We start from the raw sequence: 27,986 nt of genomic DNA, 5'->3' as shown, positions 1-27,986 counted from the left end.
AGACCCTAAAATGATGGCACCTCCTCCCCGTCAGCATCAGACACGCCCCCACGCTCCTAAACTTCAGAGAAGAACTCAAGACCCACCTCTTCAAGGAATCTCTCCTCCTCAAAATCTAGGCCATCACACCGCCCCTCGCACCAGCTGACTCACTAGATGCCGCCCGCCCGTCTTGTCCATGCCACCCGGTACAGCTGTACCCCTCCTCTGTATCCTACCCCCTTGCTGTATATCTGTTCTGTTACCTCTGAAAAGCACTATGTTCCGCATCTGTATTGTTGTATAGCTCTGTAAAGCTTTCTATTGCTTCTCAAAGTTAGGAATGCGCTCAATAAATACCATAATATAATTAGCTAACATGATTAGGAAAACACACCAAACCTTTTCTCTTACCTTACAGCCACACCAACTGGAGTATTCAATTTGTGATGGGAAGTAGTGTTAGAACCTAAAAACATGGAGAATGTAAATCAAACAACCCAAAAAATATTGGATACCATTAAAAAAAAAAAAATGTCATATACTTTTTGACACTCACTTGGGATTTGATGATGCTGGATAGGAGAGGAAGTGCTGAAGAATGTTCTAATAGGTTCACATTTCAACATATGGGGGGATAATGACACCAAACACCTAAAAGATAATGTATGGATACAGATTGAACCAAAAGATAGGGTGCTACTACCATGCAATCTGGTTACGATTCACATAATGAACACAATAAGGCTGGGACCTGCATCTGCGGGACCTTTTGCCCTACTGCAGGCGGGTGAGCTGAGAGGTGCAAATTTGAATAGAAACAACATTTACAGAGAAAGTAGTAATCACAAGATGACACTTTGTCAATGTGAGAAGACAACAAAAGATGCCTTGAATACTGACTCAACCCAAGTCTTCAGAAAACATAACAGCAGGGCACAGAACCAAAGAGTTTTCACCATACAAGAGACTTCAAATGTCAAACTGTGGCAATCATTCTGAAAATAATTATAAACCTGGTTTTATAAAAAGTCTGTCACTGCACATATGGCCATAGACGTAAAGATAAAACAATCAGGGGCCTTCAGTTACCGTTGCTAGCAGCAATATTTTAGTTTTGTGTGCATGAAACAAGTCAATCCCTTTATGAATCAGAAATTATAATTTGTTATCAATGCATTCATTTGGAAACACAAAATGTATGAATATTGAACACACACAAGGAAAATGTATGACATATTCTGGCAGGCACAGCAATCCCATGAAAGCTCTGGGTGACAAACATATCATCGCGACAGTTTTTGACTTTCTACCATTTAATAATTAAGCTATATATCTAGTGTTTAAAACAGGATGTCTTCAGAAACAAATTATTCACCTTGGTAATGTTTGTTTTAATCGCTAACATTTTCCTTCTATAGATAACTTATTTTACTATCTCTGCCCTCTGAAATCGAAAGAACAGTCACCAGTGTCTTATCAGTTACATCCCATATTTTTTGTACACATGCACACACTTTTTGTAGCTGTGTAGTCACATTCTATGCATATTCTGCCATCTTATGGTAGTTCCAGAGTTTTGCAAGTTCTTTACGTTAAAGAATAATTAAGGGTCTCTCGGAGCCTTGCTGTCACACTATCCCCATCCTATGTGTCCATGCCCATAATGCCCCTACTTGCCTATATCCAATTGATTCAGTATATGCGCAAGAAAGTAAGGTGTGATTGCAACATGGAGTTGGTGTTCTGCCAGTGTCGTCTATCACCACTTCGGGGAGGGGGAGGTCGGGGAGGGAGCATGTGGCTTTATAGATTAACAAGCAGTGTTTGGGTTTAGAGGCAGGTGTCTAGAAGGCATGGCAGAAAAACTACACAGCACTGCCTATCCCGCCTTTGAATCTGCTCATCCGATTATTGAAGCAGTAGTGGTTTCTAAATGTATGAACTAAACTGGCAAAAGTCTTTGTGCAAGAGGGTAGCACTTTTGCATATAGCGTACAATCCATTTGGCAATGCTGGATTATTTTCCAGGACAGCCTTCTTGTCCCAGGGATAGAAGACGAAAAACTCTTTTCCAGTACCTACTTGGTGAGGTCCATGTAGACAATGCCTCCTTTTGCTTATGTCAACTGTATGTAATGGTCTTCCTGCCTTGATAATGGTGTTTTAGAGGGTGGGGGGGAATGACAACCTGATAGTTCAACTGATTTACATAAAATTTGTATATGAACTTGGAAGAATCTTCAGGGTGTTATGATGGTTCATTAGCCTGTCATGTCTCTTATAGCTTATCCAGCTTGGAGGGCTCTCCCGAGGGATCTTTTGAATTAGGTGTCTTGAGGTTTTGGATCTGCTGGAACCGGTTGAGCGTCAGTCATTGGGTATTCCTGAGACTTTGATGCTGTTGGTGGTGAAGCAGATGACCCAGAGAGCTTTGGTGGCTCCTGTAGTTGAGGGAGGATTTCCCAAAAAAGATCCTTGAAATACTTGAGTATGAGTGCATCAAGATTTGAATTTCTAAAAAAAATGTTTATTGTGATTTGCCTTAATAAAGTAAAACACACATACAAAAGAATTATTACGGAGGATCAAAGTGGAATAAGATCAAAACAGTATATATATTGTCATCCTTCAATAATCAAGAAACATAAAATCACAGCCATTGCAGAAATATAAACAATCCAACATTACCGATTATTAAAATGGAATATGGGAGTCAACATTTAAACTAGTTTATTAATTTGCTGAAAAGATCGCTCTAAAGTACTTATTATATCAATAAAATATTCTGACCTACCATCAATTGTGCCCACAAAGGTTCTCCTGGATAAAGCATGCAAACTGTAATTGTCTAAAGTTACCTTTTTTGGGCAATACATAACAAAGAGTTTGGTTGTTTCTAGAGAAACTTCCACTTAGTAGAGCCTACATATTCTGTCATCCATGCTTCATACCATACTGGGGCCAATGCATTCCAGAGTTGATATTTGATTTCATTTAAATCTGATATAAGTAGGTCTAAGATAATTATACAGAAAAAGGTAAATATACTTTGATGGGCAACCTTGCTTTTAAACAAATCTTGAGTATTCTGAATAGAGCGAGTAGTGACCGCATTTGTAAATGGTTTGTGTCCGGTCCCCCTCGGAAAGTCTCCTTTTTGTCTTATTAGTATAATTTGCTAGTTCTTCTATATCAGAGACAACATTTTCCAGAAGATGATCAAGTCAGCGTCGTAATTAATCGATGGATGGAATAGATCTCTCAACTAGAGATACATTAAAACGAGGGACTTAGGCGGAGGGAGAATCATTTTTGCATAAACGCTCAATGTTTTCCACCATACAACAGAATTCAGAGAAATCAGCCCTAATTCTTGTCTAATGACAATTAGGGATAGAAAGGGAAAGGACAAATGTTTTTCCCCAGATTTCCCATAATGTGTTAAGGTAGATACGCAAGTCGGCAAGAATTACCTCTAATTCGTATGTCAAGGCTGGAACAATTTTAGCTGTATATAATTTCAGAGCACCCAAAACTGAATACTTACAAAGGCTGAAATATAAAGTCCCCTACGGACCAATACATAGTTTATGGGCGCTTGGAATTTAGGCAGAAAAAAAATAAAGGAATCTTCAGAACACTGTTACCAACCTCGAGGTTGAGAAATGGGCCACTGCCTGGTCCAGGAACCCACAGACGCAGAAGTTGGTTGTCGAGATGACTTGCCCATCCATGTATCTACATAATACATAGGAGACTATGTTGGAGCCAGACAGAGTGTTTAACAAAATATGTGTTGTGGCTGACCACTGAAGCATCCCAGAAAAAAGGGTCCTTACCCAGAGAAAAACAGGGGATAGATCTGGGACATGATTCAGATGATAACGTAAATAAAATCTTGCATCGGTCATCTCATGTGAAGCTGTCATTTTGAACAACATTTTAGCCTGCATTATAATAGGCCCAGTCTGGGGAGGTAAAAAGGCCATTTGACCCGAGAACTTGCTATGAGTCTTTCTGGGTGACTTCAAGCAAGTTTATTGGCTCAAATCGCATTTGGCTTCCTGAACCTTAGCCCTTCCCCTTCCCCTTTTTGAGGGAACCTTAGCTGCACAAGTGGAATATTTAGCCCTTCTAGATGGAGCATCAGGCAAAGCACCAGTAAGTTTAGCCCCACTGGTGGGGAACCTTGGCATTGCCGGTACTCTTATTACCCCTTAATCGAGGAACCACGGAAATTGTTCATCATTTTAGTCCTTGCACTGGGACCCTTGGCCTTGCATGTGTTTGCTTTAGTACCGGTACGAGGAACCTCTGTGATACCTCTGTGTGGGATATATTTACCCACTCAGCTGTACTCCCATCCATAACAAAGCTGCACTTTAGCACAAACAGCAAAATGGCTGCGCTGGCTCCTGTGAGCACCACTGCCTCACGGCAAAACTGTTTTGCAACTACAAAAAGATGGCTGCACCATCTTGCCAAGCACATATGGGGCAGGATGGAACAAAGGGGCACACTGAGAAAGCCTGCCAGTGTGTTCTTACATGTACAAAAGTAGGGGAGTGAAAAAGCAGCGCTGCTTTGCTGCGAGCCCAATGTTACCATTGAAAAAGGGAAAGATTTACATTTAAAAATGATGCCGCTCTGTTGCTCTCGTCCTCTGATTCCTCATCATACTACTTTCATTAATGAGACCCTGACATGCCCATCCACATTCACATTGTGCTCCAGCAGACAAGAACAGTATCCCTGAATGACAGGCTGTTTTTCAAAAGAAGCTTTACTTCAGCTACACGGGAAACGCTTTACTTTTGGGCTACAAAATATCAAAGATCAATGCGTCAAAGAGGCATTGGCTCTCTGGGCCTATGTCAATTTCAGTGCATCTGTGTTTAAACAAATTGCTGCATACAAGAAACTAACTCTGGCTACAAAACAATGTGGGAAGTCAGAGGGAAGAGAAAAACCACATTTGCAAGGAAAATGTCAGCAGTCACCACATGTTTAAAATGTACTTTTGCAAACTAAGAAAAATACTTGTTTAAAGGTGTATGTTGGATAAGGCCCTGCCCTCGTCTAGCAATGTGAAGGGGTTTTGTGCTGTTAAACATATAGGGGAATTCTTATTCAACAGACTTTATTATGATTTATAACAAAAATATACAAAATAAGGAATTAAATTGCATTGGCTACATGGGGAAATCAGCCCCAAACAGGTTTCTGCTTGAGGGTTGCCAGCAACAGAAGGCCCTCACAGTAGATGCTAGAACACACAAGTGATAATTGCTACCTTGGCAGACTTTTGTCTGGGCTGAGGCCTCTTACAATGGAACTTCTGGGACACTAACCTGTGAAGTGGAGGGGGCCATAAACCTTCAATCAAACTGGGAAACCCCCTCCCCACACTGGGCTGAATTGACAGTTGGTGGTAGCTGAAGAAAAGAAAATGGTTCCAGTGAAGGACAAAGGATGCCCATTTGTTTAAAAAGACTATTTTATTAAGAAACTTTTAAAAACGGTCATTTTGCAACAGAAATTCGCAGGACTGTAAAAAGTTAACAGTTTTAATGTAATTTTGTGGGTTTTAATTTAAGATGTTGTAGCCTTCACTGCCACCTTAGGAACAGAAATGGCAGAGAATTGGGTATTCAGAGGAAAGTGTACACGATGCCAATGTAAAATTCAATACCGACATGCCTGATGATAATCCATACACAAGTGTAAAGTGATAGAATTTTAGGCCGAAAATTTCACACTAAAAATGACTACAAATTATCAGAAGGGCAAAAAAATGTCTCACAAAGTGGAGAGTTGAACTGGCATGTTCTGCATAAAATATGTAACCTTCTTATGTAATTTGTTATAAGGCCCCAACTGTACAAATGTGCGATTGATGACAAAACTGGATTTTAGCTAAAGTAACTGTGGGAGGTTCTGGACATTGTAAAACTTGCATCATAAATCTGATATTATGCTCTTGAAACCAAACCAGCTGATAGGAAGCTGGTAACTATCACCCCTGACCAATCCAGTGGGTTAGAGGTGTGCTTAGCTAAGGCAGCCCTACCATATAATTCTATGATGTCACCATGCTATATAAAAAGGGTGGCTGACAGGACCCTGGACACTCTTTTCTGAATTTCCTGCGCCTGCGTTCCTGATCTTCTACATCCATCTTGCCAGATTCCAGATCCCACTGCAAAGCCAAAGCATAGCTGATTCCAGATTCCACTGCAAGGCCAAAGCATTGCTGACCATCCCAGCAAGGCCTCAATCCAGAAATCCCACTAAAAATCCCAATAACCAAAAGCTGTGGTATTATTTTGGGAAGCATCCTGAGACCAGCCTGGCTTTTTGCCCACTAACTGCATGCCCGCTGCAACAATGCCATCCAGCTGTCCTGATTATCCGATAACAAGACAGGCCCAGCTGTTGTTCTGCTAGGAGAGACCGCCGCTACCTGGTGACCCGAGCCCTTGAGTCCAGAACCCGGTTGACTATTCCTAATCCCAAATCTAAGAGCGGACTGTGAGTATCCCCATCCCATAACACAGTCTACCCCATCTTGACTTTTGTCTTTGTTCCACTCTCTAAGCAAGCAACCCTATCCATACCCTGATAATTTGTCTAGACTGTTCTAATTCTCTGTGCCCCCTGTTCTTGTTTCCTAGTGGTAGCACAACTCTTTCATTCACCTCATCTTGTAACTCATTAGTAATATTTGGAGTAATTTAAATTAATTCCCACATAGATTTGAACGCGGCGGAAAAAGTTTGACGTCGCGAATCAATCCTTGCACGTACCGTGGCTTTCTTTAACAATCTAGTCTAAATAAATTAGTTTAAGCAAAAGTTGCCTTTCATTTTTAAAACCGATTTTCTCTTTTGAACTGCTCCATTTCCCTAAAAACAAACCTCTTTCTACCTTTCAAATCTCTCTCAATTCACCAGCTATAACCCTCCTCTTTCACTTCTGTATTGTCCCTGTGCAGTGCATCTATCACCCTGCCCAAAAACCGCATTCCGATTCAGTGTTTTTCATGCGTTTTTGAAAAAAACTTTTTGGCATTTAAAACTGCAAACTAGAAAAAAATGCAACTTTTCCATGTGTGAATTCGGCTGCACTGGGTTTTCAATTTTAACTTGCTTTGTGAACTGTATTCTTTTGTGATACTTTGCCTGATGGTTGTTAGTGATATAACATCCCTGATACTGGGATAAAACATATGCATATCATTATTTAAACACACATATAATTAATTATTTTTCAAAATCCGAGTGTCATTTTAGACCTAGGATATAACCTGAGTAATGCCTCTTCCATCAAGATGTGGAGTGATAACCTAAATGAAAAATCTAGACCACTGATGTCCCAAATGAAAGTGATCTATGCCAAATACTGCACATTTTCAAACGTACCGCTGATTGACTGCTTCACCTTGAAAGTGGAACCAGTACTTCTATATGGACTAGATATGTGTCTATTTGACATTAAACCACTTCTTAATATTTTACAGGGCCGGTTACTGACGTCTGCACTTCTTTTAGTATTAGCCATTCCGAATTCAGTAATTCGACACGAATTTAGTTTAATTTCGTTGTCATCTAGATTTGCATGGAGGTAACTCTGTAATTTTGCTAAAATGTCAGATCCTCCCAGGAACTCGCTATATCAAGATTTCCATGCAATGCTGAATGTCAATGGTCCTAGGTACTTTTCCTTGTACTGTATGAGGATGCAAATGCTAATTGACAATTTTGGTGTCGCAACTAACGATTTGTGCACTTGTCCGGCCTTTGTTTAAAAAAAAAAAAAACAACTTTACGAAATGGATTGGATTGATACCATAGAGGATTTGAACAAATAGAGTACATATACGGAGTAAGCAAAATGTTTTAGAAAAAGAGAACCGTGTAGCTCATACATAATCTCCTTTCCGTGCAATTCTGCTCATACATTATTTATGCGCTTTAAACTGAACCAATTCCACACTCGTGAGAGGGTGTCAGGATTAGTCTGGCGAGTACTAAGGCAGCGAATATGGCAAGGGAAATGTGCACCCAGGAACCAAGACTCATGTATACTACACCCAGGATTGCAAATAGAGTGTGACAACAAAACTAATATGTGAAAAGGGATGTGGGGTAAGCACCTGACCGCGAGGAAAGTCGGCAAGCGCCTTACCCCCAATTGCTGTTACAGGTACTGACAGCGCTAAACCCACGTGGAGGGCAAGCAATGACAGGATCTGTGGACTAACACTCTTGAAGGTATAAAATAAGGAAACTGAAGAACTGTACTCACGAGGACGAAATAAACCTCTCGAATGTCAGCTAGCCCACGAATCCTGTAGATGAAACTGGGACCCAGAAAGGCTAGAACAGCAATGGAAGGAAAACTAAATACCTAAATGGGAATAGTGTTTACAAAATAGTGAGGAAAACATAAGCATTCACACAGGGCTAGCTACTACCGCACACCACACCTAATAATCAAAGGGAAAATAAATGCAGAAGTGCAGTGGAAAACATGGAATGGATCCTCTAGAAAGTAAGGATCAGGAGCAGGGAAAAAACGAAATAACCTATGCAAACTTCTCCCTACCCCTCCAAGGAAAAGACAGGAAACTAAACTAAGAGGAAGGCTAAGGCAAATGGGTAACAGCAGCAAAGGACAGAGTCAAAGAAATATAGAACACAGACAAACTGGGCTGCATCTAAAAGGGGAAAGCACTGAGAATTGCTGCAGCAAACAGAGGAAGACAAAAAGGGAAATTCAAGGGAGCAGAAATCAATTAGCGCATGAATCCGAAATTCAGGGCGGAGGAAACAAGAAAACAGGAACAAGGAAGTAGGTACAAAGGCAAGGAACCAGGAACCAGGGACTAGTCAAAAACAGGAACACTGCAATCGATGACCAGCGCTGGACTGAAGTGAGACTGAGGCTTTTAAAGCTGTTTAACGAGCACACGCCTCAGGTGTGCTGACTGCTGCACCTGCAGCCACAGGTGTTGCCTATCCTCCACCCAACCTTGTCCTGCAAGGGTGGAGGTGGAGCAGTGGGCCAGGCACTCTGGGAAGCACAGTCATTTGGTTAAAGAAGCATGCTGGCTGCCAAAAACCTGGAATGGATCCGGAAGGGAAGTAGTTTGGAAAACAGGGATTTAGCGCTCCCAATTCATTACAGCACTGTGGCATTAGGTTCGGAGGAAATGTCCAGCAAGGAATAAGCCCCAAAACATGCCCCCAAGTGGCGGGAACGGGAGCGAAGGGAGCGAGTCGTGACAGTATACCCCCTCCTACGGCCCTCTTCGGGTGCCCGCCACCCGTACGAGACTTCTTCTTTCCATGATGGGAGTGCTTATTCTTTGGAGGTGGCACTGATGGAAATGGTGGCTTGTGGGCAAAGGCAGATGGGCTTCCATGATAGGAGTGTGTTGTCTTTGGAGGTGATACTGATGGAAACGGTGACTTCTGGTGAGGAAGAGACTCATGGTTCGAAGAAAGGCATGAAGAACTTGCAGGACCTGGAGCAGAGTTGGAAGGTCCAGGAAGCTCAGTCACTGGGAGTGGACCCTTGTAAGTCTTTGAGGAGGGAGGCAGGCTGGTGCAACTTGCCTTAGACGATGGTAGAAGTTCTGTTAGCCTTTCTGCCGAGAGCGGACATGCGGGAGGTGAGGAAGTTGCTGGCTTCAGGAAATGTTCATGTTCAGCCATTAGAGAAGGTGGCGGCTGAGGTAGAGGTTCAGATCTTTTTCTGTCATCCATCTGGGAAAAGGCTTGTGGTTGAAAATGATTAAGGTTTGACTGCACATATTCTACGCCTTGGATGCCTGGAAGTCCCATGGGTTGTACGAGGCTGGTACTCCTGGTGACAGTCGTGTAGCCACTTTGTTGCACGTTGGATACAACAGCAGGGACGTTTGGCATACTGATAGGAGTGATAGACACAGTACTTGGTATTTCAGGCACACTCGCAGAAGGAGCAATAACAGACACATCTTGAACTGCAGCAGTCATTCCCTTCCTTTGGCTACTAGCACCCAACTGGTGCTTCTTGGTGGAATTCTGTTGCACAAGTTCTGTAGGTAATACGCCGGTCTGCACCACCCCCTGTGCACACCCAGGTGAGTGGTTCTGACTCACCACTTGGTCCAGCTTGATGACTCTGAAGCGGGAGCTGGCAAAAGTCTCAAACTCTGATGCTGCATTTTTAGGAGGCTCTGATGCTAAAGTGAAGCAGTTGGGAGAATCGTCTTGTGGAAAAGGCAGGCATTCTGGTGCTCCTCCTGAAGCAAAAGAAAGGCAATCTAAACGTTCATCTACAGTAAATGTTTGGGATTCAGGAGGACTGTCTGGAGCAGTAGAAAATATAGCAGGATCTGATGGTGTAGACAGGTATACCTCTGATGTTGGAAGCGAAGCTAAGCAGGATACCGGTGTATCATGAACTGAAGGCAAACAAGCAATAAACTCTGGAACTGAAGACATGCACATATGATGGACTACCGGAGGCTCTCTGGCTGAAGGATGATCTTCTGGATGAGTCACTGTAGCTGAAGACAGGCAGGCCAGAGGAAACTTTGAAGCTGAAGGCATGCGAGTTGGAGCCATCTCGGTAGCTGAATCCAAACATGTCAGGGTCCTTGGGACTAACCCCGTGCATGGTGGAGGCTCTTGATTAAATGGCAGACATGGCAGCGGTTCATTGATTGAAGACACGTGTACCAAAGATGACTGCAGGGCTGTGGATTGGATCGTAGAAGAGTCAATGGTTGTAGGAGGACACACAGAAGTCTCAGAAATTGATAGACACATTAGTGGCTCAGGAATGGTGGGCACCTTTAGGGCATTAGACTCCTTGGCTCCAGTAACCAAGGACTGAACTGTACCCTTGCAGTCCTTTTCTTTAGTGGGTGACACAGAGTCTCTTTCTTTGTGGAAGTCAAAATCAACCAGTGGAATCACCATAGTAAAGTCTCTGTTAATCAGGATTTCGTCAATTGTCCATTCCTCTGTCTTAGCTTCTGAAAGAGGCAGATTAACAATCAACAGTTCAGGAATCGCCTGCTGGTCTTTTGGTTCTGTATACTGTGGAATGAGTTCATCAGAACATGAAATCTGTACTGTCTCTGACTGTTCGTATTGATCAGAATTGGCAGAAGGAAGAGTGAACCCGGAGGTAAGATCGTCTTCCACATCCGCTTTAACATCTACTTCAGTCTCAGCAGCTGTATCAAGAGCAGGACCTAAGCCTACTGTAGTGACTGAATCTGTGTATGCCACCTTTGTGTATTGTGTTTGGAGATCAGAAGCTTGTATGTGTGCTAGCTCAGAATTATGACAGACTGCTACACAGGAAACTTTAGGTAAAGGAGTGGCTTGTAAATCTTCAGCTAACTGCAATCCCTGACAATCAGCAGAACAATTGTTAGAAACTGTGCCCAGATTGAGCGCTGTGCTAGAAGAAAGACTTTCCCTTCCAATAGATCTAACATAGTGGCAATTATCATGGTTTACAAAAGTCTCTGCACTCAGGGGCTGAACTGTGTTCACTTCATCAACATCAATGGATAAAGTCTGAGGTGTATTCAGGAATGCGTGCAAGATCTTATTCTCCTCTTGTAAAGAAATGAATTCTTGTGTTAACTCCTCAAGCTTAGCTCTTAGCATGCCCTGCATTAACTGTACATCACTATCAGTAGGCACAGGGGGAGGCATAGTGGCATAAGGGCTGGATCCTGCACTAGCAATCTGGATGTGCACCGATTGTGCATTGTCCTCAACTGCTTTCAGGTTCTGAGATTTATACTTTCTCATACTAACTTGGTCTGTGTTACCCTTAAGCAATCTATTGACCTTAGACCTCTTGACATTAGGGACTACCGTATGTACTTGTGCAAAGAAGTATTTGGACTGAGGGTAGAAAACTGAAGTTATGCAAGGAACCCCTCCATTCGTTATGTTTGTACCATGAAACTGTTCTATCTGAGGTGAAGCACAACTGGAATCATGGGGTTCAACAACAGAGGTACTCTTGTATAATAAGTCTAACAGTGTGTTGTTTTCTGCGGCTAAGGCTTGCGCTGACATAGAATCGGGATCAGAACAAAAGATCGAACTAGGATCAGGCAATGTAGGATGTGCCATCCTATGGGAAAAATACTTGGCTCGTAAATGCCCATTCGTGACAAGGAGTTCATTTAAGCCAAGACTAGTGATTTGATTGTCACAGGTAAATGTAGGGGAAGCTTTCTGTACTAACTTGTTAGAGGCCTTGCTGCCTTTCTTTCTTAAACTTGCCATATTCAATGGGAATTTTGGGCTGGTCATTCTGTCAGGATTAGTCTGGCGAGTACTAAGGCAGCGAATATGGCAAGGGAAATGTGCACCCAGGAACCAAGACTCATGTATACTACACCCAGGATTGCAAATAGAGTGTGACAACAAAACTAATATGTGAAAAGGGATGTGGGGTTAGCACCTGACCGCGAGGAAAGTCGGCAAGCGCCTTACCCCCAATTGCTGTTACAGGTACTGACAGCGCTAAACCCACGTGGAGGGCAAGCAATGACAGGATCTGTGGACTAACACTCTTGAAGGTATAAAATAAGGAAACTGAAGAACTGTACTCACGAGGACGAAATAAACCTCTCGAATGTCAGCTAGCCCACGAATCCTGTAGATGAAACTGGGACCCAGAAAGGCTAGAACAGCAATGGAAGGAAAACTAAATACCTAAATGGGAATAGTGTTTACAAAATAGTGAGGAAAACATAAGCATTCACACAGGGCTAGCTACTACCGCACACCACACCTAATAATCAAAGGGAAAATAAATGCAGAAGTGCAGTGGAAAACATGGAATGGATCCTCTAGAAAGTAAGGATCAGGAGCAGGGAAAAAACGAAATAACCTATGCAAACTTCTCCCTACCCCTCCAAGGAAAAGACAGGAAACTAAACTAAGAGGAAGGCTAAGGCAAATGGGTAACAGCAGCAAAGGACAGAGTCAAAGAAATATAGAACACAGACAAACTGGGCTGCATCTAAAAGGGGAAAGCACTGAGAATTGCTGCAGCAAACAGAGGAAGACAAAAAGGGAAATTCAAGGGAGCAGAAATCAATTAGCGCATGAATCCGAAATTCAGGGCGGAGGAAACAAGAAAACAGGAACAAGGAAGTAGGTACAAAGGCAAGGAACCAGGAACCAGGGACTAGTCAAAAACAGGAACACTGCAATCGATGACCAGCGCTGGACTGAAGTGAGACTGAGGCTTTTAAAGCTGTTTAACGAGCACACGCCTCAGGTGTGCTGACTGCTGCACCTGCAGCCACAGGTGTTGCCTATCCTCCACCCAACCTTGTCCTGCAAGGGTGGAGGTGGAGCAGTGGGCCAGGCACTCTGGGAAGCACAGTCATTTGGTTAAAGAAGCATGCTGGCTGCCAAAAACCTGGAATGGATCCGGAAGGGAAGTAGTTTGGAAAACAGGGATTTAGCGCTCCCAATTCATTACAGCACTGTGGCATTAGGTTCGGAGGAAATGTCCAGCAAGGAATAAGCCCCAAAACATGCCCCCAAGTGGCGGGAACGGGAGCGAAGGGAGCGAGTCGTGACAGAGGGTGCTTTAATTGTCATGTGCAAAAGGCGCTAAACCTGTGTTCCAATGTAGGTTCCCTAATTGTGTAGAATCTAAGGAAACACAAGCATTTAGTTTTGGAATGCCCACATTTTAGGGAATCCAAGAATGAACCTGCTAATTAGATTTGTGAACATGAAGGCTGAAGGTTCCCAAGAATTTCTTTGCATTAGAATGATGAAGGGAGAAAACAGATCTCTTGTTTTTGCTCTGACCCGATTACTGAAAATAATTGACTCATACACAGGGTTGATTTGTTATGTTTGCTCTCTTCTGATGCTCTTAATTTTGAGAGTTAAATGCACACGAGAATTAAATTCATAGCTGCTTGTGCAGCTATCTACTTTTCCGACATTGTTGATTTGTTTTGTACATTTGCATCATTTTGCACATTTATTTTTGTATCGACTTGATTCATGAAAAATATTGACTCTGAATTTTAATAACGGCAACAAAGTGTTCTGTTTATTCCACCTCTTCTTTCCTTTAGCATGTTTGTTTATTTGTGCTTTGTAAGAACAATGGAACTCCTGTTCACACCTTTTCTTCTGTCGTACTCCCGAGTCTCTTCCACATTTGCTTGATTTGCACACAAACATTTTTTTTGCACAATGATTTTGAAACTTATTTGAATTTTATGTGAGGTTTTTATATGGATATCATCTAATGTACATATGTACCATTGAATTGTGTAATTTTAGGTTGTAAATCTGGTAACAATTACGTGTTTTTATGCTGTAAAAAAAGAGATTTTAATCTGTATACCTTTTAATTACTCTATGCTTTGTAACATGTTTATGCATATAAAGATGCTTTACATAAACACATTTAAAAAAAAATGTAGATATATATTTTGGGCCTCATTGAACAATGGATGCCAGGAAATGACCTAGGATTTATCCAAGATGAAACAGAAATTATGTTAGCTGCTTCCTCCTCCCGAATTCCCAAATCTCTGGCAACCTACCATTATTTACTTTTAGTGGGACATTTGATAAAAACAAAAACTGAAGTTAAAACTCTAAGTGTAGTCCTACATCCTTCTTTGTACTTAAACCCTAAAATAATCTACTTATTATATCATATTTCCAAATGATGATCTTGAGGCAGCTTAGCACTCTCAGAAATGCACTATGTGACCATAGGTCGGGCTAGTATAGGTGCACATCTGGACCATTGTAATACTCTTTATGCTCTACTAAATACGCTTTGTGACGTCTGGTGGCAATTCAGAATATAGCAGTAGGTATAGAAGAAATGAAGAAATAAAACAAAACACACAGGCCCATATATCCCCTGTGCTAAGGGAAAGTCATTGGCTACCAGTAAAAGCAAGAACTGACTTCTAATTATAGCCCACAAATCTCTTTATGGATATACTCACTCCTGTGTACATTCATAATGGCTGGAAATGGCACATCCCTTTGCAAGCAGCCTCATGCTATATCATGATTTGAAACCGCTTTAGGGTCTCCAAAGGCTTTAGTAAATCATGTGCAGCCACGCGTATCAAACTCTGGAATTCTACAACAAGAAAATCAGCTACATTATGGCCTTCACAAAGAGAATAAAAATGACCCTATTGTACCTCGATTTTTAGCCTCTTCCCTGTGATAATTAGTTGGGCACTTAACTACCTTCGGGATGTAGTGGCTCCTTGCTTCCAATGCATTTCAATTGAGATGCAATGTAATGAAATCACTCAAAATATGCCTACCGGAGAAAGGTTCCTGTAGTTTCAGTGATTGGTGTGGAGTAATCGAGGAAACAGGGAAATGCCCTGCCTCTAGGAGGATAAGCAGGAAATATGTCTAGTTTGTAGAATCAGACATCCAAGGACAAAACTGTAGTTAAGTACACAGGCTTGCTTGCCCAATCAAGAATCACAAGCCCACCTTCACAGGAATCAGCAAACTTGGCCAAAAGAGAGTTCTGGGTAACGTTCCAATCTGGTATGGAGAGATCCAAAAGTCTTACCAAAGGGCTAGTCCAAAACACAGCAGTTTCAAATATACAATGACACGTCCTGATGCACAGCGATTCAATACATGCTGATACACAGCGATTCAATCTGTATAGAAAAGAGTAGATAATAGGAATAGGTAGAAAATGAGGAGGGTGCCAGTGCATGAGATAACAGGAGGAAAAGCCAGAAGGAGCGTTAAACCGGAATTCACAGACCGAGAAGGTCCACAACGGAAAGGGAGAAGCAGGGAACTATCATAGGGGGTAAGAAAAGGGTGCTTCAGAAGACTACAGAGAGCCGTTCAGGAGGCTGAGACTCAGTGATCTATTGAGCAGCAGCGTTGTTTCCATATTGGTGCTCTTAACGTGACAAACGTGTATAATGTCACTGCCAAGCCTGCTGGGGAGTGTAGTCCATTCGGTACATGCTGTATTAGCACTGCATTCCTTATTTTTCACAGTTGCCAGGTATTTTGTGAGGGTCTCACACCATAGGATGAGAGATATTAATAGGGACTTCGATCTCGTACCCTTACAGTACCTTGGGACATGTCCCAGTAGTGCTAGGATCAAAACAATTAATCCCGGTGCCGGGGCAATCCTAGAAAGAAGCCCCCAGGCTGTGGTGCTGTAAAAACAAAACAACATAACACCCTCTGATGTTGTTCTTGAATGAAGTCCTCAAGGTGGGAAGGCACCCGGTGTCAAAAAACCTACTCCCAGTGCTGAAGTCTGCAACCAAGTGCGCGGACCAATAAGGCATTGCAGTAGAAACATGCGTCCCATTAGTGATCGGGCCACATGCCCTCAAGACAGTGCCAATGGGGCTCTGATGATGCGTGGTGACGCCCACTACAGGAAGAACACAAAACAACCCCCTTTCTATCCCGCAGGGAAAAAAAGTCCCTATTTGACACAAAAAAAAAGAAAAAGAAAATAGGGGAAAAGGTCTGGTGGGGGCACACACGTCTGATTCAGACCATACAGAGAAAAGTGCTGCAGGGAGCGGCACGGGCGTTGCATGAGGAGGTAAGGGCCATGCCATTGCATGCACCAGGTCATGTCTAACATCTAAAAAAGGACGAGACATATTTTGGTGCTACAAAACAATCTCTAATCCAGCTCCATGCAAACAAATATCCCAAACGTATAGGGGAAAAGGACCGCAAAGCACGAGTAAGGAACAAGTTACTTACCTGTAACTGTTGTTCTCCAGCATGGGTCTGGCATGGATTCACATGCTCATGAATATTCCCCGTCGTCAGGCCGGGAATCCTCGGTATAGAATAAATCAGTATCAGTTTTGTTTCCGATCTGTCTTTCTCAGTAGTAACCAATCACTGGTCTCCGGGTCATACTGCCCCCAGCCAATGACTGCCCTCTCCTTAAGCCCCGCCCCTGGCAGCCATCCTCAGATTTGGTAGCACATGAAGTGGCAGTATGACCAAGTGAAGAGCCGCAGAGGGGTAGGCGGGAGGGTTCGCATGTAAATCCATGCCAGACCCATGCTGGAGAACAACAGTTACAGGTAAGTAACTTGTTCCTTCTCCAGCATGGGGTCTGGCATGGATTCACATGCTCATGAATATAAGAATACATATCAGTATACACATGCACAACCAGGGGAGGTGGCAAACGGCTCAATATCAAGCAATACAACAACTCAACATTAAGCAACTCTTACCTACTCACCAGGCTCACCTTAGGCGAACAGGTTGCACAGCACTGCTTGGCCGACTCTGGACTCCTCCCTGGAATCCCGGTCGATGCAGTAGAATCTCGTGAAGGTGTGCGTCGACCTTCACGTAGCAGCCCTGCAGATGTCGAGCAGGGGCACACCAGACAGGAACGCCGTAGTAGCAGCGATCGCTCTGGTTGAATGGGCCCTCGGACGGCCTGGCGACGGTCGGTTTGCCAACCGGTGACAGTGCATGATGCAGCCGGAGAGCCATCTGGAAATGGAAGTCTTCGAGAGAGCCTTCCCCTGATTGGCAGGTCCAAAGTTCACAAACAGCTGTGATGTCTTCCGAAAACTCTTTGTGCGGTCCAGGTAGAACTTCAGCGCTCTAGCTACATCCAGCGAGTGCAGAGTCCTCTCAGCCAGCGACGAAGGCGACGGGAAGAAAACTGGCAACACCAAGGGCTCGTTGAGGTGGAAGTCCGACGGCACCTTGGGCATGAAGGAGGGGTGCGTCCTCAGCACCACCCTCGTGTCGTGAAAAGTCAAGTATGGAGGCTTGCAAGACAGGGCCTGGATCTCTCCTACTCGTCGTGCAGAGGTGATGGCCACGAGGTGATGGCCACTTCAATGGCACTGAATGCATAGGCTCGAATGGGGCCCCCCATGAGCCTAGTTAGCACCACGTTGAGCTCCCACGCAGGGGCAGGGGCCTTCACCGGCGGGAATGATCGGAACAGTCCTTTCATAAATTCCTTCACCAGACGATGAGACCACAAGGACGCCCATCCTGTAGATCTGGTGTAACGTGAGACGGCAGCCAGATGTACCTTGATGGAAGCGTGAGATAGGCCAGCCTTGGCCAAAGACAGTAAGTACGGCAATACTTGAGGGGCCGTAATCCGCAGAGGGTTAATCTTCTGTGCACGGCACCAGACAGAGAACCTCTTCCATTTATGTCCATAGCACTTGAGAGTTGAGGATGCCCTGGCCTTTGCAAGAACCTCTCTGCAGTCGGCCGGGATGTCGTATCCTCCAAACTCTAGTGCTGCAGGAGCCAGGCCTGCAAGCTCAGTGACTCTGGTTCGTGATGAAGAATGGCGCCTCCTTCTCTGGAGAGAAGATCCGTGTCCGTCGGCAGCTTGACTGGTGTGGACGCTGACAAGTCCAGAAGGTCCGGGAACCAGATCTGCCTCGGCCACACCGGTGCGACGAGGATCATCCTGCACCGGGACCTCTTGAGCTGGTTGACGAGCCGGAGTAGCAAAGGCAACAGCGGGAATGCATAAAGGAACAGGCCGTCCCAGGGGAACGAGAAAGCATTGCCCATGCTCCTCGGTTGGGGAAACCTGCTGGCGAACCTCCGGCACTTGGAGTTCGCCGCCGTCGCAAAGAGATCGACCTGGGGTTTGCCCCATTGTCGGAAGAGTCGGTCCACTTGATCCTGGCCTAGTTCCCACACGTGGCACGAGCGCAGCTCTCTGCTGAGTGAGTCGGCGATGGTGATTTTTTTTTATCCCTGCCAGATGAAAGGGTACCAGAAACATCCCTTGGGCGACGGCCCAATGCCACAGATCCTGGGCTTCCTTGGATAGGGCAGGGCAGGGGATCTGGTTCCGCCCTGCTTCCGAATGTAAAACATTGTGGTGGTGTTGTCGGTGTAGATCCTCACCACCTTGCCCTTGAGGGACGGAAGGAAGGACCTGAGGGCCCAGAACACTGCGCGGAGCTCCAAGATGTTGATGTGGAGAGTCTTCTCCTCCGAGCACCAAAGGCCTCTCGCGTAGAGACCCCCGGTGTACGCTCCCCAACCTTCCAGGGAGGCATCCGTCGTCACCGTCACCTGGTGGCCCGGGGCTAGGAAACCTGTTCCTGCTGACAGATGAGCGCGGACACCCCACCATCGTATCGCCTGACGGAACGCTTCGCCGAGCGGGATCCTGTCCTCGAAGCTGCCCGTCGTCTGGATCCTGTGGCCGTCGAGGAATTCTTGCAAGGGCCGCATCCGAAGTCTGCAGTGGGGCACCAGATAAATGCAGGAGGACATCATTCCGAGGAGGGACTTGATAGACCTCACTCTGGCCACGCCCGACGTAGACGTTGCACCTTTCCTAGGATGGTCCTTATCCTTTCCTCCGACGGTGAGGCCCGCCGCGCCACTGTGTCGAGCTGAGCTCCCAGAAACAGGGCGACTTGCGACGGGACCAGGTGGGATTTTGGAAAGTTGATGGAGAACCCCAGGTCCTTGAGCAGCTGGACGGTCTTCGCAGTGTGTTCCACGGCGAGCTCCCTTGTCCTTGCCCGTATGAGCCATTCATCCAGGTAGGGGTAGACGTGGATCCCCTGCAGGCGCAGCCGTGCCGCCACCGGTGCTAGGCACTCGGTGAACACCCTGGGCGCCGATTTCAATCCGAACGGGAGGGCCTTGAACTGGTAGTGCCGCCCTTTGACCACGAATCTGAGGAACTTTCAGTGCCTCTTTAGAATAGGGATGTCTTCTTCTTTACGAGGAAGTATCTTGAGTAAACTCCGGAACCCCGAAGCCTCTTTGGGACGAGCTCGATGGCACCTTTCCTGAGCATCGCCCGTACTTACAAAAGCAGTTGAGGGACGTGATTTTCCTTCCTGGCCACGGGAGGAATGTGGGGGCACCTCTTCTGGAACTCGAGGGCCTGCCCCAGGGCCAGGGCGTCCAGCACCCAACGGTCGGTGGAGATGGACTCCCACACGCCGACAAACTTCGTCAGCCGGCCTCCCAGCGGGGTGCTTCGGCGGGGGCCCGACCCGACGGTCGGTTCAATCTTGCTTGGAGGCCGCTTTGCCTCCTTGACCACCTTGGCGACGACAGCGGGATCCACCTGACTTGCCGCGTCCCCTGTAGGCCTCCTGCGACGAAGACCTTGCCGCTTGACGGTACGTAGAGGAGCTGCTGCCGGCTCCCTTGGAGGCATCCTGTCTGCCTCCGGAGCTCCGAAAGGACGGCCGTCGCTGTTGGAGCACACCCAGTGCACGGGCCGTCTCCGTGTCAGTCTTGATCGCCTGAAGGGATTCATCAACCGCCTTGCCGAAAAGGTTGTTCCCATCGAAGGGCATGCCCAAAACCTTGGTCTGAACGTCCTGGCGGAAATCCGTCGCCTTGAGCCATCCTCGTCGTCTCAGGCAAACGTTGTTGCCCAACTGACAGAAACCGGTGTCGGCGATGTCCGTAGCCACCGTAATGGCGTGGTCCGAGGCAATCTCACCTTCCTGCAAGATTTCCAGGGCCTCATTCCTCTTGGCATCCGGAAGGAAGTCTAACAGAGGAGCGATCTTGAACCACAACTCCCTGTCGTAGCGGGCTACTATGGCCAGGGCGTTGGCCGCCTTGATGGTCGTCGCTGCAGATGAGAGGATCCGTCGTCCCATCGCATCCAGCTTCCTACCCTCGCCGTCCGGAGGCCGATGCCCCCCCGGTTTCTTCTTGGCCGCCGCCGAAAAGACCGAGTCCGGGGTAGGTTGCACCCTAAGGCACAAGGGGGCAGCGTCAGGGACCCGGTACTTCTTCTCGTACCGGTCCCTCTTCGCAGGAGCCGTGGCAGGGTTCTTGAGGAGGGCGAGCCCCTCATCCCAGATGTCATCAAGAAGCGGTACGGCGAGGACCGTCTTCCTTTTAGCCTCGCGCCGCTGGTAAAGGAACCCCTCCTTTTCCTCATGGCAGAGCTGGAAGAGCTTGGATGCCCTGGAGATCATTGCATGGAAGGATCCAATCTTGTCGGGTGGGGACGCCCGGGCAGGGGGTGACGGGGGACATGTCCCGTCGACGCCTCCGTCGTCATCCGTACCCGTCGTAGTCGTGTCCATGCCTGTATCATCCTCATGGGTAGTGGACCGGGGGGAAGGCAGAGAAGGCCGCAGAGGCGGGAGAAGAGGCCTAGGATGCGTCCTCCTCCTCTTAAGTGGTGGGCTCCCCAAAGGTCCTGGCTCCGGTTCCTCCGTCGGGTCTGGCTCAGGTACCTCCGTCGGGGGAAGGGGCAACCTAGTCCTTATCTCTGAGCATAAGGACTGGATGGCTGACAAAATGGCCGCCGAGGTGTCCTGCGGCGCCCGAAACGACAGGAGCGAGGGCTCTTGAGGAGCCTTGTCTGCGTCACCATCGCCCTCATCGTCGCCCTCGTCGGGATCCCTCCTGATGGGCTGGGCCTCCTCCACGACTTGGATGAGCTCCTCTTCAGAGGTCGTGTCCGTATCCACGACGGCCACCAACCCCTCCCCCCACTTTCCAACGAGGACTTCGTGGGGGTCTTCTCGATGGGCCTGAAAGAAAACTCCCTCCACGGTGGCAGGGAGACTCTGGTACCTGAGGGCGCCTCCCCTGGCGTAGCCTCCACAGGCTGAGCCAGGGCCGCGGCGACATCCTCAATCGAGGTCTTAGCAGGGTGAATTAAGGCCAACGTCACCTTCTGTACGCCTGGGGCCTTCACCTTGGGGGGAGGGTCCGAGCCTCGCTCCCCCTCTGCCGGAATCTTTGAGATCGACCGGGGCCTCTCCAGTAGCTTCACCGGGTTCTCAGACTTCCTCTTACCCGAGCCAGAGCGTTGGCTCGTGGTCGATGGCGCCGGGGAGGGTGCGCCCTGCCTGGCAGCCAAGGAGCCCGACCGTTCGGCGCTCCCGGTGCCCGCGGACTCGTGGTGCTTAGCCTTTTGTTGGGCCCCCGTCGCCGGAGCACCCTCACAGGACTTAGAAGACCGCTCGGACTTCTTCTTCTTCTCGCCTGGTGGGCTCTTACCTTCCAGCCAGTTGGCGAGACGGAGGTGGCGATCCTTCATGGTCCGCTCCGACATGTTCCCACAAAACGCGCAGTCCTTTTCCTTGTGCGTCTTGTCCTCATGGAGACAGAGGCATAACGAATGCTCGTCCTCCTTGAAAACGTTCTGAAGCTGGCATCCAGGGCAGGTCCTGAATAGCTTCCCGGGCGTCGAGCTCCCTTTCTCCTGGGCCATGTTCGGGGTAGGCCTCGGAACTTCTGGAATCCTCCAAAAGCCTAACTCGACGGAATCTTCACCCTTGAGGGGGTAGAAACTCCCAAACGGATCCCCATTGATCGGAAGTAGAAACGGTGGAGCTTGAGGCTCTATTTAACCGAAAAAATGAGAAAATCTCCTGAAAAAGCGCAAAAACGCAGCAAAAGCTCGAGAGCTAAGCACGAGGACTCCCAACACTTGAACCTGCGGTAAAAATCTGAGGATGGCTGCCAGGGGCGGGGCTTAGGGAGAGGGCAGTCATTGGCTGGGGGCAGTATGACCCAGAGACCAGCGATTGGTTACTACTGAGGAAGACAGATCAGAAACGAAACTGATACTGATTTTTTCTATACCGAGGATTCCCAGCCTGACGACGGGGAATATTCATGAGCAGGTGAATCCATGCCAGACCCCATGCTGGAGAAGATTGCTTTAATTTCTTACATAAAAAAACTGTTTTATCAGGTTTCAAACTAAAGTTATATTAGGCATTATATTAGTCTTCCAGAACAGACCGCTAACTCTGTGTCCCGAGCGGCCTTCTGCAGCTCCCTTTTCTTACCTCCTATGTTGCTATGGTAGTCCCTGCTTCTCCTGTTCCATGGGGACCTTGGCTGTGTCAGTGAATTCCGGCTCCACAGGTTCACATGTCAACCTAAAATAGGTCTTCAGAGGGGAGTGAGTTTGGAAAGAAGTTAAATGCATTTTTAGCCAACCTTGCCTTTTTTAAACCTCTTTCTGTATGACCCCAAATTACCAGTAACCAATTTTTAACACATTTGAATGCTAGTTCAGTACACTTCTGATAACATTTCTCTCTTGTTTGCCGAATGGTACAAAGGGATCATTTGCTTTCTCAAACTGTTTACGACATGATGGCTCTTTGGATGTCTTGTGTATGTAGACTTAACTTGTTATTTAACTTTTCATTAACAAACTCCAGTCACTCAATGGGTTGGAGAGGAAATATAAATAACTTTATAGGTAATGCATCTAAAGATGATTGCTTAACTGAAAAACATGCATTTCACTGACTATGTATTGGTGCAGTAACAATTAGCAGTGGCGTCGCAAGGGGGGGCCAGGGCGACGCCACTGACAATTAGAAAACCATTCAACATCACTTTTATAAATAGTCTCAAAAGTGACAAGCTCAAGCTTAGTCGGCACTCTATTAAGGTCACAACATGGGGCTTGGTCTTGTTATAAATAGAAATATCCTTTTTAATCATTCCATACATTCATTAAGTACTAGAACTCTTCATTATGAAACCTAATCTTGGGATGTATACTTTTAAGTCCACTAAGAATGAACTGGCTGAGATGTAACAAGTAATTATTTTCCATTTGTGTTAACAGCATGACCTTATTATATTAGTCGTTATTGCACCTCGTTGGTGGATCCTACAACCTCCACAATAAAAGGGGTGGCGGGTGGGGCCATAAGCATGCACAAGGGAAAATCTATGCTACCTAAGGCTGCAAACGCGGATGCACCCGAAGCAATAATTTATTTTAAATAACATTGCTTTGCATCATGTTCTGTTCCATCCACATTTGAACCTACATCACAAGCTTTGCGGACAAATGCAGGAGGTGGGAGTTATAACATGTCTGTGAGGCACAGCATGCAACTTAAAACCCACGTCAGCGAGCGGTCCATTGAACTGGATAAAAGGAGCCCTAACCTCAAACCGAGCGAGATAGCAACCACCAAACGAAGCCGACATCCCCTTTCATCAAAAGTCCTTGACATTGGCCTCATGGAATACTAGAGGACACGCCCACCTAGCAGACAGCAACAGTGTGGACTTGGGTCAGTTCGACATTTTTTGCCTGCAAGAGACATGGCTTCAGGAGAAACCGTCAATGGACTGATTTGAAATTGTGATCTCCCCAGCCGTCAAAGGTTTACTAGGCCGTCCCTCGGCAGGCCTTCTCATCGCTGTACTGTCAGGTCAGAACGTAAAAATCATCAAGACAATGGCAAGATCTTACGGGGTGCTAAAGGTCTTAATCGAGTGGAACCGCGCTGTTGAAAAGACAAAGATAAGCACAAAGTCAGGCTCAACATCTCCTCTTGCGCTGATCACCACATACTGGAACCCGCAAAGGACGACTACATCTCTTTTCTGCCAAACTATGGCCGAAACCATTGACACCATCCTTATCGAATGGAACACTCCGTTCGTCATAATATGCGGAGACCTCAACACTAAGTGTGCTCATCCGAAAGACCAATTCTCAACCCCCGCCCACGCAAGCCGAACTCAGAGGTCAAGCCTGGATGAACCTCATGGCAACCAGAAATCTACACAATATGGCATGGATTTTGGACGGGCTTCAACACAGACCAACCTGGGAAAGAGGTCAGTCGGCTGCCACCCTTGATTACATCTTCGCCTCCCACGCTATGTGCGCAGAAATCGACAACTTGCTTGTGGTCAAAACTACAGCGAGCAACCATAACATGTTAACCCTAGTGTGGCCGTCTACTGCCCGAACAGCAAAATGTTACTTACCTTCGTTTGAGACTAACACCCAAAAATCGCGGCTCCGGCTGACCGCAGCAAGTGTTAGATCTATCACTCAGCAATTTGTCGCAGAAACTGAGGGTCAGCTGTCCCCCGACCCAGCATCAAGACCAAACTACTTGCCTCTGCTGATAAAATATAAGAACCACCCGTCCTCTACAAAGTCCATTCCGAAAACCTACACTCATAATTACGACAAACAGATAGACAAAAAAAAGCGCATAAGAAAACTAAAACGCAGCGCCAAAGCGGACAACACCACGGTCGTGTGGGATCTGTGGAAAAGCAAACACAAAATCTACAAATCATGGACCAGATCTCAAAGGGCCGCTTGATACCAACATGACGTCGAAACGATGCTGAGTGAACTCGCGTCCAAAAAAACAGCCGACTTCTGGTCCCTGATCAATAATTCTCAAGGCCCAACAGCTGCAAACATGATCAACTCAGTTACGGAACAAGCTTGCGTGGCCTTTTTCACCGACCTTTTTGCCAGCCCGACACCAGCCACAAACCGCTGTCCGGAGACTATGCAAGCGGCCTGGGTTGACCTTTCGACAAAAGCCGACATAAGCCTGGCCATTCAGAAGCTAAAACCATCAAGAGCACCAAGCCCCGATGGCCTCACCAACATAGATTTATTTTAAAAAACATCTTAACGAATGGTCTACCTTCATCAGTCTTTTGTTCGAACACTGTAGAGCCAGCAGGAAGATCCCATTATCATGGACTAAAGCTATGGTTATTCCAATCTTCAAGAAAGGAAGCAGGGAAGATCCAGGCAACTATCGCCCAATAGCGCTACTGGACATTATGGGCAAACTGTTTGCATCCCTCCTCTTGGACCACTTCCAACGCTGGGCGAAAATGGCACCCTGCAGCGACCCCTTTCAACTGGGCTTTAAGAAGAACGGAAGCACCACGGTGAACATCTTCATACTCAGCATCTTAAAGGCCAAAATAAAACAGGGCGCCCCGACAGTCTATGCCGCGTTCATCGACCTTTCGCAGGCGTTCGACAAAGTGGATCGAACACTACTATGGGGAAAGCTGAAACACTGGAGATAACCGGACGCCATTCTAAACCCTACAATAGCACTTCACACCAACACCACACTCAGTGTCCGGTTGAATAGGCAAGGCTCTCTCTCCGAGGAAATTCAAGCAGAAAGAGGGGTCAAGCAAGGCTGCCCGCTAGCCCCCACACTTTTCATTGCTTTTTTGGGGGACTTCCAAAACTCAGAGGTCACTGTCCGAAGCTTCCCCCCGAAGTTAGGAAACACTGAGCTGTCCCGTCTCCTCTATGCTGACGACATGATCCTGCTTGACCAGACGCCCATTGGTTTACAACGTCAGCTGGACAATTTGGCACAGTACATGACCATCAACAATCTTCACATAAACAAGCCTAAAACAAAAATCATGATCTTCTCCAAAAACCGCCAGCCCCCGAAAAACACCAACTCTTGGTCAGTGAACAAAGTCAGAATCGAAGTGGTCCCTCACTTCAAATACTTGGGAGTTATCATCCACGGGTCGCCTCAAGAGTCGAAAATGCAACAACATCTGTGGACCAAAGCAAAACACTTGACATCTCAATTGAGATCGATTGATCGAAAGTTTGGAAAATTCTCACTGATCCCGGCCATCAACTTTTATAAGGGAAAGATGGTTCCAGACCCAACTTACAGTATGGATGCTACGATCACCGTGCTTAATGGGCTTTGGCAGAAACTAGAGGGGTATATTTGGAAAACCCTCCTAGGCCTCCCGAATTCGATTCCCATTGCGGCTGTCAGAAGAGAGCTGGGGCTCCTGTCGCTAAACGCCGCCGTCAGTTCTGCCTCATTGGCCCTCTTCAGGAAGACCCTCATGCATGATGGCCTGCCTATTTTCAACATCATCGGTCAGGAGTTGGCCTCAACGAACTGCAAGGTCCTGCAGAACTGGATTCTTCATTAAAAAAAAGAAAACTGGAAGAACTCGTTTGCTCAACAGATCACCTCATCACTAATCCACAAAGAGTAACTGAAAAACTGAAAATTCAAGACTGGATCGCCACCACTGAACAAGGAGCAGCGATGAAGTTTTTAAAACACCTCCCACCCACGTACAATAAGTTAACATCTCCTTTGGCGTACTGCACAAAATTCCCAGACAAAAAGCTCTGATGCACATTTTTAAGAGCACAACTTAACCTGCTCCACACCAGAGAAATCCTGGGGATAAGAAGGCTATCCACTATCACAACCTGCAGACTATGCAAAACCCCAGATTACTTTGAGACTGTTCACCATCTCTTGTTAAACTGCCCCTCTCTAATTCAGGAACGCACAGCTTTCTTGGCCCCATTATGGGTTGACTCCGTCTTGATAGAAGAAGACACATGGTGGTGCCGTCTCATTTCCAGGGAAAAATCAAGCTGGGCTGTAGCAGCGTCTAAACTAATGGAAGCAGCCTTTAGTAAAATCAACGCCAACGGGCATCCATCTACAATGGAAATCCTGACGGCAGAAGGGCCCGTCTGATCACAGACTCTCCCCCACCAGGCAATGAATGGCACGGAAATTTGCTAAAGACTTTCACTTGCCACGCATTCGTTCTGGTCTGAGCCTTCATTTCCATACTACAAGACCCAATTTCACAACCTCAAAACCTTGGATCCACATCTTCTGAACACTTTATGACTCTTTCTTGTAAAAATAATTTTCTTTGATTATACACAAGTAAAAAAAGAAAAAAAAAAAACTATTTTCTGAAAAATGTTATGTGTAATACCATTATCCATGACACATACTTTCAATTTCTGTGCATAGTGTGGTCTTATATTGTCTTTCTTGCTCCTACAAGTATCTTCAAGTATCATTCAAAATTCAAGGCTGGACCAGATGCAGTACTGAGGCTATTAAGTTAAAAGGTTCTGGAGAGGGATGTATTCGCTTGGTCCCGTCAAGCTCAAAAAAGATTGCTGTATGAGGAACTTTATGTGTGAGATGAACAAGTTACTTACCCCTGGTAACGTTCTTTCGAATGGATGTTCCTCCCACATATTCCTCACCTTTGATATTCGTTATCCAGCTTCAGCTGCTTCTGAATTCTTTTCCGGCAGAGGCTTCTGGGCGTCGAATCGATGTCCCTTGAGGGCCTCCGTCTCGAGGATGATGTCATCGAAGGCATATATAGAAT

General features: G+C 46.3%; 1 protein-coding gene across 1 annotated transcript in view; it reads right to left on the bottom strand.

Moving 5' to 3' along the window:
• Positions 1 to 27,986, bottom strand: part of ZCCHC14 (zinc finger CCHC-type containing 14) — a 1,189,754-nt gene that overhangs the window by 612,629 nt on the left and 549,139 nt on the right. The window contains exons 6-7 of the mRNA XM_069636185.1: positions 539 to 633; positions 394 to 448 (exon numbers count right to left, since the gene is read on the bottom strand). Coding sequence (XP_069492286.1) covers positions 394 to 448; positions 539 to 633 — 150 coding nt within the window. The remainder of the gene's footprint in view (positions 1 to 393; positions 449 to 538; positions 634 to 27,986) is intronic.

This window comes from Ambystoma mexicanum, chromosome 1q (assembly GCF_040938575.1).
Source record: "Ambystoma mexicanum isolate Mex_15411 chromosome 1q, UKY_AmexF1_1, whole genome shotgun sequence".
NCBI classification, from domain to species: Eukaryota; Metazoa; Chordata; class Amphibia; order Caudata; family Ambystomatidae; genus Ambystoma; species Ambystoma mexicanum.
Note: the sequence above shows the minus strand (reverse complement) of the source record. Positions and strands in the feature narration are given on the sequence as shown.